Consider the following 14,990-nt stretch of genomic DNA (forward strand, 5'->3'; position numbering starts at 1 on the left):
TAGCTCAGTAGCACTTAAAGCAGACTGGCCGTGTGCCCTCCTGAGCTTCACTTTTTCCTGTGCTTCCTGGCTCTGGCCTGGTTTCTCTAGAGGCCATTGTAGTCATCAAGGCCGTAGGACTGGGTCTTTCAAGTTTCAACTTGCTTCTACCATTACCTCCAACCAGCTTTTACAAGACTAAACGTGAAACACTAGATTTTTCCATTGTATAGTACAAAATGATGCAAGGCAGCTGGGTTTTCAGCAAAGCTTTAAGCAGCAGAAGACACTGCTGTAACCATCCACAGCAACAGGGAGCAAGACAGAGATGTCTCCTTGTCTAACAGGATGGCCCCCAGGAACCATATGGAGGCAAGGGAAATGTGGGATCCGAAACAAAATAACAACTTTTGGGGATGCAATTAAAGGGAGACAAACCCGATACAGAAAGTACCCACAGGCAGCAGATGGGATAACCTTCATGACACTGAAGAGCCTAGAAGGTCCTTGTGTGTCATACAAGTCTTGAAGTAAAGTTGACTCAAAGAGCCAGGAACAATCGTGGAAGCAACACAAATTAGTCTGCTACAATTGTTAAATATCATTATAGACCACGTCCTAAGAGCAAACTACCCCAACAGCTAGGATATCATGTTTTAATGCTGTAGAAATATTCTGAAGAGACATTAACTCTAGGATTCTTGCTTCCAAAGATGTGCTTGTATTTTTCACTGTATCCTGGAGTCATCATTGATCTTCAAAAGGATAAGTCCCCATCTCCAGTCACTAAGCATTTTCTTTCTAAGCATTTTTGCACTTATGCAGGAAGTCCCAGAAGAAGCAACACAAGCAGGCTTGGGGGAGGGGCACAACTGGGCTGAGCTTATAGAGGGGCGAGGAACGTGTTTCTCGTACTTCGTCACATTCACTTCTGTTGCTCAGTCTGAAGTTTTATTCCAATGAGAGCTGCACACTGTCGGCCTGGCTTTGTGGCTGTTGATACTCATACTTTCTTGCTATGAGAAAATAATAAGGAGAAAGATGAAGCATAAAATAATTATGAGCTAATGTCATTAAGTCACATTAAATAGTGATACTTGGTAAGAAATTAGTTAAAATTAAACATCTGCTTTTCTCCACAGGAAGATAATTATATTCTAAGACCTTCCAATTTCAACACTATTTATATAGATCTTATATTTATAATTATTATTTAACTATCAGGATCATTCTGAACTTTAAAATCTAAGAAATAATTGAATAAGCTATCACAATTTTAAATTTTCTTTCTTACTACACATTGCTACTTTTAAATATATTTTTCTTTGTTACTTTGAGACTTCCATCCATCCATCCATATGCATGCATACAGTGTATTCTGATTATAGCTTTTGTTCTTCCACCCGTCTTCTCCCAGACTCTTTCGTCACTGCACATTTTCCTTTCCAAATGTGTGTGTGTTTTTTTAAACTCACAAAGTCCAACTAGTACTTTCAGTTTGTGCATGGTAGTGGGGCCACCCGCTGTAACCTACTAGGGGCCATTTCCCTAAAAGAAACTAACTCTACCTCAGCAACCAGTAGCTGTCACTATCTCCTCTGCCAGGGCTTCATGCATCCTTTACCCATCCAGCCTGGAATCTGACTGGCTTGATCTTGTATAAGCAACCCCAGTCGCTGTGAGTGCATGTGTGCAGCATTCTGTCACATCTGGAAAACACTATTTTGCAGTTCTTCTTTAACCTCTGGCTCTTATCTTCCTTCCTCAATGGTCGCTGTCCCCACAGGACTGAGTTCTCAATAATAACTTACCTCAGCACTTTGATATCAACACCTTCTTCTTTTTTACTGTATTTAAACTTAGAAGCCTACAGACTTATTGAACATAAAGGTCACCACTATTCACTAGAAGCCAAAACAAATACACAATTCTTCTTACTAAAAACTATTTAGTAAAGAAAAACTATCTTAAGGTGAACCCGGAGATGATAGAGCTAAAAAGATTTGTGAATGTCATTAAATTATTTAGCTTTAAAACTTGCAACTTCTTCCTTTTTAAGTTGTATCTAGCTAAGAGAGACATTATTCTTGTTAATGCTACATAGGGTAAATACAGATTCTTAAGCCATACAGCTTACATGTTGGGATTTCAAAACCAGTCCTGAGCAAAAAAAGAATACTACAGGACATATTACCGTATCTAATTTCAAACTAAACTAGGGTCATAGTAATAAAAACAGTGTGCTATACTGGCACAAAAACAGATGCATAGACCAAGGGAATAGAACTGAGGACCCCCGGGGGCTGGTGAGATGGCTCAGTGGTTAAGAGCACCGACTGTTCTTCAAAAAGGTCCTGAGTTCAAATCCCAGCAACCACATGGTGGCTCACAGCCATCCGTAACAAAAATCTGATGTCCTCTTCTGGAGTGTCTGAAGACAGCTACAGTGTGCTTACATATAATAAATAAATAAATAAATATTAAAAAAAAAAAAAGAACTGAGGACCCAGCTACAAGTCCACACACCTATAACCACTGAATTTTTGACAATGCCAAAAACATATAACAGCTGTGGAAGTTTGAATATGCTTGGCCCAGCAAGTGGCACTTTTAGGAGGTGTGGCCTTGTTGGAGGAAGTGTGTCACTATGGGGGTAGGCTTTGAGACCCTCCCCTAGCTTCCTGGAAGCCAGTCTTCTCCTGTCTGCCTTTGGAACAAGATGTAGAACTCTGAGCTCCTCCTGCACCATGCCTGCATAGACAGTGCTGTGCTTCTCACCATGATGACAATGGACTGAACCTCTGAACCTGTAAGCCAGCCTCAGGTAAATGTTGTCCTTTATAAGAGTTGCCTTGTTTATGGTGTCTGTTCACAGCAACGGCAACCCTACCTACGACAATGGGATCAAAAAACAAAACAAAACAATAGCATCTTCAACAAATGATGCTGAGAAAACTGGCTTTCAATGTGGAGACAAGTAAAACCAGTTCCTTAATTCCCACCCTGCACAAAACTCGACTTCAAGGTCCTCAACATACAACATGATGCCCGGAAACTGCTGGAGGAAAAAGAAGTGTGCCTCAGCTTACAGACACAGATGACAATGCTGAATCAGACTCCTGCGGCACAAGGAAGATGAACAATGACAAATGGGGCCTCATGAGACTTTTATACAGCAAAGGAAACTGCCAATCAAGTGCAGAGGCAGCCCACAGAGTGTAAGTAAACAACTGCTATCTATTCATCTGACAGGATTAGTGGCTAAAACACACAAAGAACATAGAAAAGAAAACATTAAGAAAATCAATAATCCAATGTAAAAACAGGCTATGAGACTGAGCAGAACTCATAACAGAATTACAAATAGCTAGTAAATGCTTTAAAAGTGCTCGAGATTAAGGAATTGCAAATTCAAATTACTTTAAGATTCTGACTCATGTCAGTCCGAGTGGCCACTGTCAGGGGTACAAATGACAAATGGATGCGGCTAAAGGACTCTTATACACAGTTGGCGGGAGCCAACTATGGCCACGACTCTCAAAGAAGCTAGAAATAGAACTGTCATAGGACCCGGTTACAGCTCTCCTGGGCATGCACCCAAGGACTTCATATCCTACTACAGACACACTAGCCCATCCATGCTCACTGCCGCTCTGCTGAGAATAGCTATGGAACACAATCTACCTACATGTCCATCAACAGATCGACAGTGGGAATGTGGTACACTTACAAGACTGCATGTTAGTAATGAAGAAAAACAAAATCATGAACTCTTTAAGGAAACGGAAAAAAAGTTATAGTGAGGGAACTCAGGCGCAGTAAGACAAATGTCACATGTAAATGTTTTGCTTTGTGTGTTTAGCTTGGGGCACAGGTAGAAGCAGTGAACTACAAAGTCTCTTCTGGGGACGATGCATTAGGAGTGGCAGTAAGCAGGGCTGAGAGGAGGAGCAGAATGGATGGAGAAGGGTTAGCATAAAGAAGGAGAATAGGAAAAGCTGCGCGGAAACCTCGAGTCTCAGTCCAACCAGAACTATGACTGGACAGAAAGCAGAGCACGCATGAAAGGAGGCGGGGACGAGAGCAGAGCAGTGGATGAAAGAAGGGGGCAGTGGGCGGGCTGACCAACACTAAGGATGTGTCTCAGTTAGGGTTTACTGCTGTGAACAGACACCATGACTAAGGCAACTCTTATAAAGGACAACATTTAATTGGGGCAGGCTTACAGGTTCATAGGTTCAGTCCATTATCATCAAGGTGGGAGCATGGCAGCATCCAGGCAGGCATGGGACTGGAGGAGCTGAGAGTTCTACATTGTTGTTCCAAAGGCAAACAGGAGAAGACTGGCTTCCAAAGCCCACCCCACAGTGACATATTTCCTCCAGCAAGGCCACACCTATTCCAACAAGGCCACACCTCCTAAAAATGCCACTCCCTGGGCCAAGCATATTTAAACTACCACAGGATTATGGTATAGTCTTATAAAAACATACTAGTTAGTAAGATAATTTCAAAATATGATTGTAAAAAAGAAAACGTTTGAACGGAGGTACCCCACATGGGAAGACAATGATGCCCCCAGAATATATGAGTTATTAAACAAAAACTGCAGTGTAGGGCATCAGATACCCCTCACAGGGGAATTCGCCCCAGATGTCTCCAAAGCATGGGTTGTTGCTGATGTCCCTGGCTACTCAATGTAACCACACACAAAAACTCAGTTGCTAGAACACCACACTCAGGCTGCAAGAAACAGAGATGAGTCTCAAACTGACTGGAATGAATTTTCCCTACTAGTTAGCTTTCATAGTGCTCGAAGACATTATGCATGCTTCTGGGGCAGAAAAGCCATCAATGGTCTCACCCCTTGTTGGACCCTGCATGCTAATATACTGACATGCCAGGCAAGATGTATCCACCGGGGCACTAGGGGCCTGGATAGTATGAGTGACCAACCACTTTCTGCTTTGAGGTGAGGTCTACTTGACAGGTGGCTATTTTATGTCTGGTACTGTAAACCTGATCAAAAGTCCATGGCTGAGGAGACCATAGGCCCTGAGATAGAACCTGATTGTGTTTTTGCTAACTGGTCAGGGTGTCACATTGCCTTTTAACAATTTATGCTTACAGTCAGCCCTGGTTACAGAATCTTCACGTGGCAGCAGGCAGCAGTCAGTGAAGGAAGTCATAACTGCCCCCAAAGAACTGAGAATAATTAACTAGTGCTTAAATGGGACATCTTGAATATTTATTAATTTAATATGTATGGGTATTTTATCTGCGTGTGTGTGTGTATGTGAACTATGTGTGTGTGTGTGTGAGGCCAAAAGAAGAAAATAGATCTCCTGAAATGGAGTTACAGATGGTTATGAACCACCATATGGGTCCTGGGATTCAAACCTGAGTCTTCTAGAAAGAGCAGCCAGTGCTCATAACCACTGAGCTGTCTCTCTGGCTCCATCCTTATGAAATGACACATCTCCCTTCGCTGCCAAGGCTCAGAGAACATCCGAGGGGAGAAGACAGAAAGACCGTAAGAACAGAGGGTGGGGGAAGCGCTATGCGATAATGTCTTCTGGAAATAACATGGCTGTTGAACTCATGAACTCCGTGGCAGGGATTACCTGCCCAGAAGGTACACAAGACAAGTCAACTAAAACTCAAGCACACATGGGGCAGGAGTTCTCATGGGCAGTTAATAGCTGGTTGGCCGAGGGAGAATCAATGACTCTTTGAGAGACTAGCCACTGCAGGGTTACCTATGCTCTAATGGAGAGCCCATACCCATGTGCATACAGTCGGCAGTAACCTAACTTAGTGGCTTGGTTGGGCTTTTGTACTTCAGAAGAGAACTTGAGGCTGCGGGAGGCGGTACCGAGGGAGCTGACGGTGTTGGAGAGGAATGGCGGTACACAGAGAGAGGAACTAGTTATGGTCCATTGTCAGTCTGAGGTGTGGTCAGATCTCAGCAGAGAATCCAGATAAGCAGGAGGCACCGACATCTTACCTTTCCTAGATGGTGGCTTGCACCTGCATGTGTAGGGTTGAAACTTAACAGGGAGATTGCCACTTGACTGAGCCCATATACAAAGAGAGGAGAGGATTAAGAATGCCTCAAGATGGGGGCTGGAGAGATGGCTCTTAAGAGCACTGACTGTTCTTCAAGAGGTCCTGAGTTCAATTCCCAGCAACCACATGGTGGCTCACAACCATCTGTAATGGGATCTGACGCCCTCTTCTGATGTGTCTGAAGATAGTGACAGTGCACTCACATACATGAAATAAATAAATAAATAATTTTTTTTTAAAAGAATGCCTCAAGATATTCATTGGATAAGGCTGTGTCTGGAACCGGTCTGATGGGGAAGTGGGGTAAAGAGCAATACTAAGGCACTAGGAACATTGTATTTCTCTAAAGAGCTCAGCCAATAAGAATTAAAAGGGCAAAGAACCGCGACATGGGACACACAAGCCACTGTTTTGTGCCAAATAGGAAGCACAGTGACTTTTGCCTTCTGTGCTGGCTGGATCCCAGTTTCCGCAAACTGAAAATAGAGTGTCTTGCTTTTGCTGCTCCTGAGACTCCACTGCTCTTATTATGAAGTACGGAGACTGTTCCTCACAGTCTGGGAGGTGGTCCGTATCCCAGGACTGCTCTATTTGGAGGGAGAAGCCTCTGAGAGTCAAAGCCGCACCCTGCCCCACCTCTGGGTGGACTTCTGCCGTTCCCTGGCCTCTCCTCAGCACGTCAAAAAGACATAAGGGGACTATTAGAAAAAGGAATGGATTCTTCAGCTTAGTCTACAGTCTATCACAGAGGAAGTCAAGGTGGGATCCTCGAGTCAGCAGAGACCAGCGAGGTTAATTACCCTTGCCACAGAATTAACAAAAAGCTCAGAAATTGATGGTCCATTTCAGACTGTAGAGATAGAAAAGGCTGAAGGCTTCATTGCCAACTTCCCTTTGTAACTGTAACTATAGCCATGATCAACTAATTATAGTTAATATGCATGAAGAAATATTAACTACAGTACAGTGATAACATTCCCTGTGTGCAAGTGCTAACAAAAACCCATTAAAACAACAATTATCAAGCACATGCCCCAAACACAGCAACATAATCTAATGCTTTACACACCAGACCAGACCAGACCAGACCATCAATACTATGAGAGAGTCAAAAATGTCAGAGCAATTTACAGAGTTAAAATAAACCTAAAAATAAGACCAATAAACTTTTTAAAAGGAGAATAGAATTTAAGAAATGAATCATTACGGTCCATTTTCAGCAGGAGCTGCACTTAGAGCTCATCAGAGAACAGAGAGGCCCAAGGCCCATGGCCCACCTTCCTCCTTAGCAGCTGGTGCCGGCTTGTCTAGGAGCTCTGGGCCATCTAAGAGCTGACATATTTCGTGACCTGCTACATAATGGAGCCATGAATCAAAAGACAGGGAACCTTGAGCCCCAGATATTAGATATGGCTCTACGTCCTGACCCAACGGGATGGGGAATTTGGTGAGGGGAAATACTCTATACTGGGAAGCTTTTACCTCCCTAAAGAATTCATCCAATAAAAAATAAATAAAATAAAATAAAATAAAAACTAAAAACTAAAAACACACAACTGGAAAGATGGGCATCTCTGCTTTGTGACAAGCCAGTATGCCAGCCTTCTTCCCCATCTGTTCAGCCTACTACCATGCCTCCGCGATGCCAAAATAAGCCTGTCTCACTTTCCGGACCTACTCTGCGGTCCCAATACTCTTATTATGAAGTGAGGACCACTGTGTCTCATAATATGATCTCATTTTATTTTACACATGAATAAAATCCTCAAGAAAGAATTTTTTTAAACTAAAATAAAAAAAAAAGAACAAAATAAAAACCGCAATACACCACCTCAACGGAAAACAAAAAAGCAGCTCCCAGTCCTTCTACGTGAAACTCCAAGTGGCAATCAACAGGTGTGTGAGCTCAGTAAGCTGGGGCACATCTCTGTGCCTCTATCACCCTCGGAGCACTTGCATTATGCATATACGTATACACTTGGGTTATATAGAGAAGATAAAAGAAGTGCTGCCTGCTTGACTTTACAACAAAGTATCACTTCCTTACCACCACAGCAAATACCTGACAAAACTCACTGAAGACAAGCGGAGTGTACTGTGGCTTACAGTTACAGGACACAGTCCATCAAGGCAGGGACACACAGTGGTACCGACGAGCAGCAAGCACACTGCGTCCTCAGTCTAAAACCGATGGACCCAGCCAGCTTTCTCCTTTCTCACCCTGTCCTTGGCTTTAGCGCAGGCCATGATGCCGTGCTACCTTCAGACAACATCCTCCCACCTAAGTTGGCCTAATCTAGAAAGTCCCCCAGGACCTGCCCAGAGCTCTGTTTCCTTTGTGACTCTAAACTCCATCAGGTGGACAGCTGAGATGAGCCTGGAGTTCTAAGATGAACACCATCTTGCTTGTCCTCCCTAATGTGCCATGGAAGCCAGGCCTTCATCTCTCAGATATCACAAAAGGCTTCAATGTACAGACAGTTGATTCTGGACCTATACTGCCTAACGTTTGTTTCTTTGTTCTGTGTACACGAGGCAGATTTTCCATTTCTTCCAGTGATTAGAACCATAGGGTGTATTCATATTGTTCAAATATAACTTCTGGCCTTGCACCTTGATCTCAGAGTTCCTGAAAGCCATTTGTATACTACTTTGGTGTTCAGTTGTTTGACCATTTCAATGTCATCCCAAGTGAGCACAAAGCGGGAGAAGTAAGAGGAGGAAGAAATGGAGGTATCGACTGGTGTTTGCAGTCTCCATCACTGCAAACCCTGTAAGAGTATGATCATCTCTCAAGGCCGCAGAGAGGCCTCACACAACAGGAAGGCAAAGGATCAAACAGCCATGATGTTGAGATAAATCTGTGTTGGAAAAGTAAGTTCTTCTAAATAGCCATGTTTTATAACCTTTTGTTAACTAAGTGCAACAGAAAATCTGCGTTCAACACATTATGTCTACAACTTGGCACAGAATCTGCGTTCAACACATTATGTCTACAACTTGGCACAAAATGCACTTACAAACGGGATGCGCCTCCACTTGTTGTCTTAAGCGAATTCTGCTCACTGTGTCATAAAAGCTTGGCTCTGACAACATCCCTTCTGTGGGAGGCACGCTAAATATTCTCATAATTTTCCTTTTATTCCTAAAACACAAAAACAATGCGGGTTTGTTTTAATACATGTATGTTTATCTCATGATCCATTAAAAGTGTGAATTAAAAACTTCCCTGTAAAGTACCCTGATCTCCACAAACATAGAAAGCTCTCTGTGTAGAGCTATCGCGCCACAAAGGAAGGACCACAAAACGAGGACCTTTCCTTGTGATTCCCCTCAGCTCCTAGGGAAAATGGCGTATTAAAGCCACAGTATACAGACGAGGACGATGCCATTCTTCTTCCTTCCACGACACCCAGATAGAGACAAATCACTGCAGTGGGGAATAGCCCTGATGTAAGCAGACCTTAGCTTGGAAAATTCGTGAATAAAACTGTTCTTTAATGACACAGTTTCTTGGGATATTGTTTTAGAAACAAGAGCATGCATCTCTGCTTTTAAAAGAGAAGTGGGAAGGAGGCGGTAGCTCTTTTGAGAGAAAAGTTGTCACATGCAAGTGGATCCGTGATGACGTGTGGCGCCTTCTTCCACCCACACCACGCCCACAATCCAGCCACTGAGAGAGAGCTACCAGGCAACAAGGGCAAGCACAAATAGGAGAGGGATATCTAAGGCCAAACAGAAACGATTTCTGGAGTATTAATTATTATGAATTACTTAATGACTTTTTAAACCTCAGTAGAGAATGTCCCAAAGTATATACCTACAAGCAGAATACTGATTTTCCTCTTTATAATACACCTTAGCCACCTCTGCCTTCATCATCATCTTCATCATCTTCATCACCACTGCCACCACCACATTATCATCATCACCACACCAGCACTACCACCACTACCACCACCACCACCACTACCACCACCACCACCATCATAATTACTTCTATTATTGTTTGCTGGATTGAGGGGAACAAAGCCAGGAAGAGTTAAAACAGTATTTAAATTAAGCTATACTAGAAATTAAGACAGAAAAATTGTCTCTTAAGAATTTGGACCAAGTGGCTTATCAATGACACAAAGATAAAAGCCCCATTTCTTGTTCTCAAGGAACTGGCATTTTTATAAATAAAGAACAGAGAAGTAGTGTGCTGGTTTCCAGTCAACTTGTTATACAGCTGGGTCACCGGGAAGACAGGACCTTAGTGGAGGACTGGCTGCTATCAGGCTGGCCGGTATTTAAGTCTGTGGGGCATTCTCCTGGTCAATAACTGCTGTAGGAGGGCCCAGCTCACTATGGGTGGGCGGTCTCAGGGTGCGGAAGACAGCAAACTGGACAAGTCATGGAGAACAAGCCATAAGCAGTGTCCCTCCATGCTCTCTGCTTCAGTCCCTGACTCTAGGTTCCTGTCTGGGGTTCCTGTACTGACTGCACTCACGGACTGTGGCCTTTAAGCTGGAACGAATGCTCTCCTGGGCCTGTAAACTGAAACGAACGCTCTCCTCTGCAAGCTGCTTTCCATCCTGGTCTTAAAGCAATTAGGATGCGAATTAGTACAAGTGCTGTGCGTAAGAAGCAAGGGATAGGTCAAACCGGTGAGGAGAGGTCTGCTAACTACGTGGGCATCAGAGTACCTTTGCATTTCAGACACTTGGGTGAAAAATACTTTAAAGTGTGCTCATTCCAAGGAGACAGTGTATCAAAGCTGGTGACAGAGACAGGTATTTTAGAAGTGCTAGCATCAAACTTTAGAGCAACAGGTCTGTCACCCAGAACTGAGTATGGGGTTTTCAAATCAAACTCCTGTCACCAGCACCCACATGGACAGCACCTCTCCATCCAGGAACAAGATTTCTGAAGAGACATTTTTAATACACTTAATTCTGCTAAACCAAACCAAAACAAAACAACAACCACCAGACTGCTTTGATGAGCAGTATCTTATATACCCTTACTTACCTCTTGGCATACATGAAGAGACCAAAGCTAACAAGGATAACTATCAAGTAAACATTGGTGGCTTCGTTCCAGGCTTCATGGACTGTGTAATCAATAGAACCGTCATCAGCCATCACACCATAACTTCCGGCCATGGGAACTGTAAGGAAGAAGAGAAGGCAGGGTTGGCTAAGCTGTGGTCACTAACTGTTGCATGGCCTAGAGCTAAGAATGACTTTACATTTTGAAGTAGATGCATGCCATTCATTCCTTGCATGTATTTTTGGGGGTGCTGGGGGGTGTCAAACTCAGGTTATACATATACTAAGCATGCTCTCTACCCTAAGCTAGCCTGCAGTTCCTAAATTGGTACACTATGACCCTGCTTCAATTTTCCTCAGTATTTATAGAGTCTAAGTCTATTCTAGAGTCTAAGGCTCGTGAGATGGCTCAGCAGGTAAGAGCACTGACAGCTCTTCCAAAGGTCCCGAGTTCAAATCCCAGCAACCACATGGTGGCTAACAACCACCTGTAATGAGATCTGACGCCTTCTTCTGGTGTGTCAGAAGTCAGCTACAGTGTACTTATGTTTAATAATAAAATAAATCTTTGGGCCGGAGCCAGCAGGGACTGAGCCAGCGGAGTTGACCGGAGCGAGCAGAGGTCCTAAAAATTCAATTCCCAACAACTACATGAAGGCTCACAACCATCTGTACAGCTACAGTGTACTCACATACATAAATAAAATAAATAAATCTTTAAAAGGCACAGAGCACACTATTATCACTGTTTGTTAAGATACAAAAATATTGCTAAAAGAACCGAATTTGAAATGCTACTGAAGTTTCCAAACTGTAGCAGTCACTCAGATGAAAACAACGGGAATGAAACCCTTCCAAACATAGACCCAGACAAGGGCTGGGATTCTGAGGGCAGCCTCTCTCACGACATCAACCTAGAAGAGAACAGGCGCACACTAGCTGCTCATCCTGTACCTTCCAACATGCCTGTCCATCGGGAGCTGGACCAAGCTTGGCCGGTTTACTGAATCTGGCTAAAAAGAAGTAATGAGATTAAAAGTGACTTTGCTACGTAGTCATAATCACACATTCTTTGGAGAAATTCCCACAGAGAGCAGGGGTGATAAACACAAGTGTAGCAAAAGAATAAAGGTTTCTTATTCCTGTTTGAGAGCTGAATTTTTCCCTGAGGGCAAAGTTCTTCCTCCATGTTGAACACAAAAGGGATGTCTGAAAGTAATTCAGGCAGTTTTAGGCAGGCTACAGGTATTGGTATAAACACTGGTCTTGTAAAAATATTTTGGTCAAGGAACAATGAACAGAATTTAACTGTAAAAGACGTAAAACTTTACTATCTAGATATTTGGGTAGACCTAACTCCCAAATATTAATGGCCGTAGCGATGGGCTTTTGGTCGTGTGGGAAGAATAGGATAGGTGGCAGAGTCACATGTTCAAATCTTATCTTTTAACCCCAATTTCAGGGTTCTCTGACTTTTTTTGATTTATAGTAGTCAGTCTATTTTAGACGGAGATTTCCGGAAGACCAAATGCTAAAACTGCCTTTAACCTGTGGCACTTTAGACCGTTGTAAATGCCACGATCCTAAAATGGCAATAGCCATGATCATATTTGGTAAAACCTAAGTGACTGGAGATGGTACCGAGAGCACAGACCATAAAGTGTTAACAGTCATAGCCCTCAGAACTACGAGTTAACCAATCAGGAAAGAATCAGTGATCAATAAGGCAGGGGCCACTAGGATCCGGAGTGAGTGCCAATTATTTACCTGACAAATTAACACAATGTTTCCTAATGCCTAGTGGATCTGAACCCGGTTAATTTCTTGCGAAGGTTTTCGACACAACCCTGTCCACCTGCCATGGTGTGAATAATATACTTCTACCCAGAGATTGATGGCTTCCTACTATATTACACTTTAATCATACTTAGAAAAAGCTTTTCTAACCATTGCTGACCCAGGATGGCAAAACAGATTCTATAAAACCATCCATAGTATGCAATAACACCGCTGCTCCACAGGTCCTGGGTGGATGAGTTTCCTTAGACCCACAGTTTAAAGGGTCTGCACTGAAGCTAGGCCTCTCCTGCTAGTCCTGACACCATCAAGGCCACGCTTTGGAAGAGTCAGGAATGGAGAGTTCAGAGTCCACAGTGCAGACATGGAGGTACTTTAACCACGCCTCCCACGCACTTTGTGTAACCTAACCAAGTGTGAGGATATGCGCCTTTCCCCTTCAGTCTAAAGTAAAATGTCCAGGGGTTGGTTCATTTCAGGCAAGTTAATGCTCTAGTAGATTGATGCTGAGAGTGACATTCTGGGCTCTTATGGGAAAACTGACATCTTCCCTCAGCTGTCCGGTGATGTAATGTTTAAACTATTATTGCATTAGAAAGATGCTAGCTAGATGGAGCTGATTTAAGCTGCAGGTTAAACACGCATATTAAGAGATCATGACATCAAAAAACGCATCCATCGGGATTTAGTTTAAGGCTGACCTCCTTTTGGGTGACAAAATCCTTTTCAGGTAATCATGAGACATTATCCTAAGTTTTAAAGTTTGTCCACTCCGTTCTAGAACCTGCCACCTCGCTTGGAATGCTATTTTCTGCCTCTCACGTGGGACTTTTGTTACTCTCTCACGGAAATTCAGACTACACATAATTTCTAACAACGGAACCCAAACACCATGAGGGGAAGATTCATTCTCCTGACTCTCTGAAGCACTGCGACGTTTGAGGTCCTAAAACAGACGGGAACAAGGTCACAGGCTTTCACCCCATCCTAGAGGACGGAGCATAGCTGAGGCCTGTGGACTGCGCAGTACACGTTCGAGTAATTTTTTTTTTCTTTTTGCACCCATCCTGCTTTGACGCACTGCAACTCAATAACAGGTGACAGTGGTGGCTCTGAGATCCCAAGGCCACAGGGACCCGGGGAACGGGAGGCGCAGAGGTGGCACACAGATCTGACGCCCAAACCTGGCCTCCTCCAGCCGCCGCCCCCCTCCCCCGAGCCTGTGCAATCTGTTCCAGGTGACATACAGGACAGTCCTCCCGCGACGGGACGCCGCACGCTCCCGCCGGCGTCTCTGCGGGCTCCGGGGACCCTAGGCACGCTGCAGCCGCCCCGCTCACTCCGCCCGCAGAGACACCCAGGTCGGGATCTGACCCGCAGCAGCTCGCAGCCCGCGGCTGGGCCCGGACTGGACGGGACGGGGCGGGGCCGGGACGGGGGCGGGGCGGTGACGCAGCCGCGCGCGGGCGGGCGAGCGAGCGGGAGAGCGGGCGGGCGGGCGCTCGGCGGCTGCTGAGGTGCGGAGGCCGCCGCGCCGAGCCGCTCCGCTCCGCTCGGGCTGTTCCGGGAGTCGGGCGGGGAGCGCGGGCCGAGACCCAGCGGACCGGACGACCTCGCCTTCGTCACTTCCTGCCGGCCCGCGGTTTCCGGAGGGAACGAGAAGCCAGGTTTTGTTATTGGTTTTTCTTCCTTCCCTCTGTGCGGGATCGGAGCCCGACGCCGCGGCGGCACCGCGTGCCGCGTGTGGCGGGAGCCGAGCGCAGCGCGGTGCAGCGCGGCGGTGCGTCTCTCCGCGCGCCGCGGCCCGGGTCGGCGCGGGCGGGAAGCGGCGGGCTCAGGCCGGAGGGCGCCGAGGCTCCTCCGCGGTGGGGCGGTCTCGGGGTGTCTGCGCGTGCTCCCGGGACGAAGCTGGCTGGCTGGGTTCTCGGTCTCCTCATCTTCCCGGCTGTGAGGCCGAGGCGACTGCTCTCTCGCATCTTTGCTTGAATGGCTAGGGTGTTTTTAAAAGAAAAAGAACAAAAAAGAAAAACACCATTTGCGTGGGGGGACTTGAATAAGGTTACGTTTTCCAGGGTGAGGCAGGTGGTGATCGTTAATGAGTGAGTGCAGTTT

The 14,990-nt window shown here is 45.1% G+C and overlaps 2 protein-coding genes across 6 annotated transcripts in view; one reads left to right on the forward strand and one right to left on the reverse strand.

The window, feature by feature from the left end:
- Positions 1-233: 233 nt before the first annotated feature.
- Positions 234-14,499, reverse strand: Smim19 (small integral membrane protein 19). Of its 2 annotated transcripts, NM_001012667.2 has the most exons (5): positions 14,126-14,499; positions 12,036-12,094; positions 11,062-11,200; positions 9,069-9,193; positions 234-995 (listed from the first exon to the last, which is right to left on the reverse strand). In NM_001012667.2, the coding sequence occupies exons 2-5, from the start codon at positions 12,043-12,045 to the stop codon at positions 931-933; spliced, it is 339 nt and encodes a 112-aa protein (NP_001012685.2). In that variant the 5' UTR covers positions 12,046-12,094; positions 14,126-14,499; the 3' UTR covers positions 234-930. The 2 variants fall into 2 exon arrangements, with proteins under 2 accessions (NP_001012685.2, NP_001139589.1); NM_001146117.1 differs by lacking the exon at positions 12,036-12,094.
- Positions 14,320-14,990, forward strand: part of Slc20a2 (solute carrier family 20, member 2) — a 92,917-nt gene continuing 92,246 nt past the window's right edge. For 2 of the 4 annotated variants that reach the window (XM_030243367.1, NM_011394.3), the window contains exon 1: positions 14,320-14,545. The gene's annotated coding sequence lies outside the window, so the exon portion shown is untranslated. Of the gene's footprint in view, positions 14,659-14,990 lie in introns of all 4 variants that reach the window. The other 2 variants (XM_030243366.1, XM_006509043.3) reach the window with 2 other exon arrangements.

This window comes from Mus musculus, chromosome 8, assembly GCF_000001635.26.
Source record: "Mus musculus strain C57BL/6J chromosome 8, GRCm38.p6 C57BL/6J".
Lineage (NCBI taxonomy): Eukaryota > Metazoa > Chordata > Mammalia > Rodentia > Muridae > Mus > Mus musculus.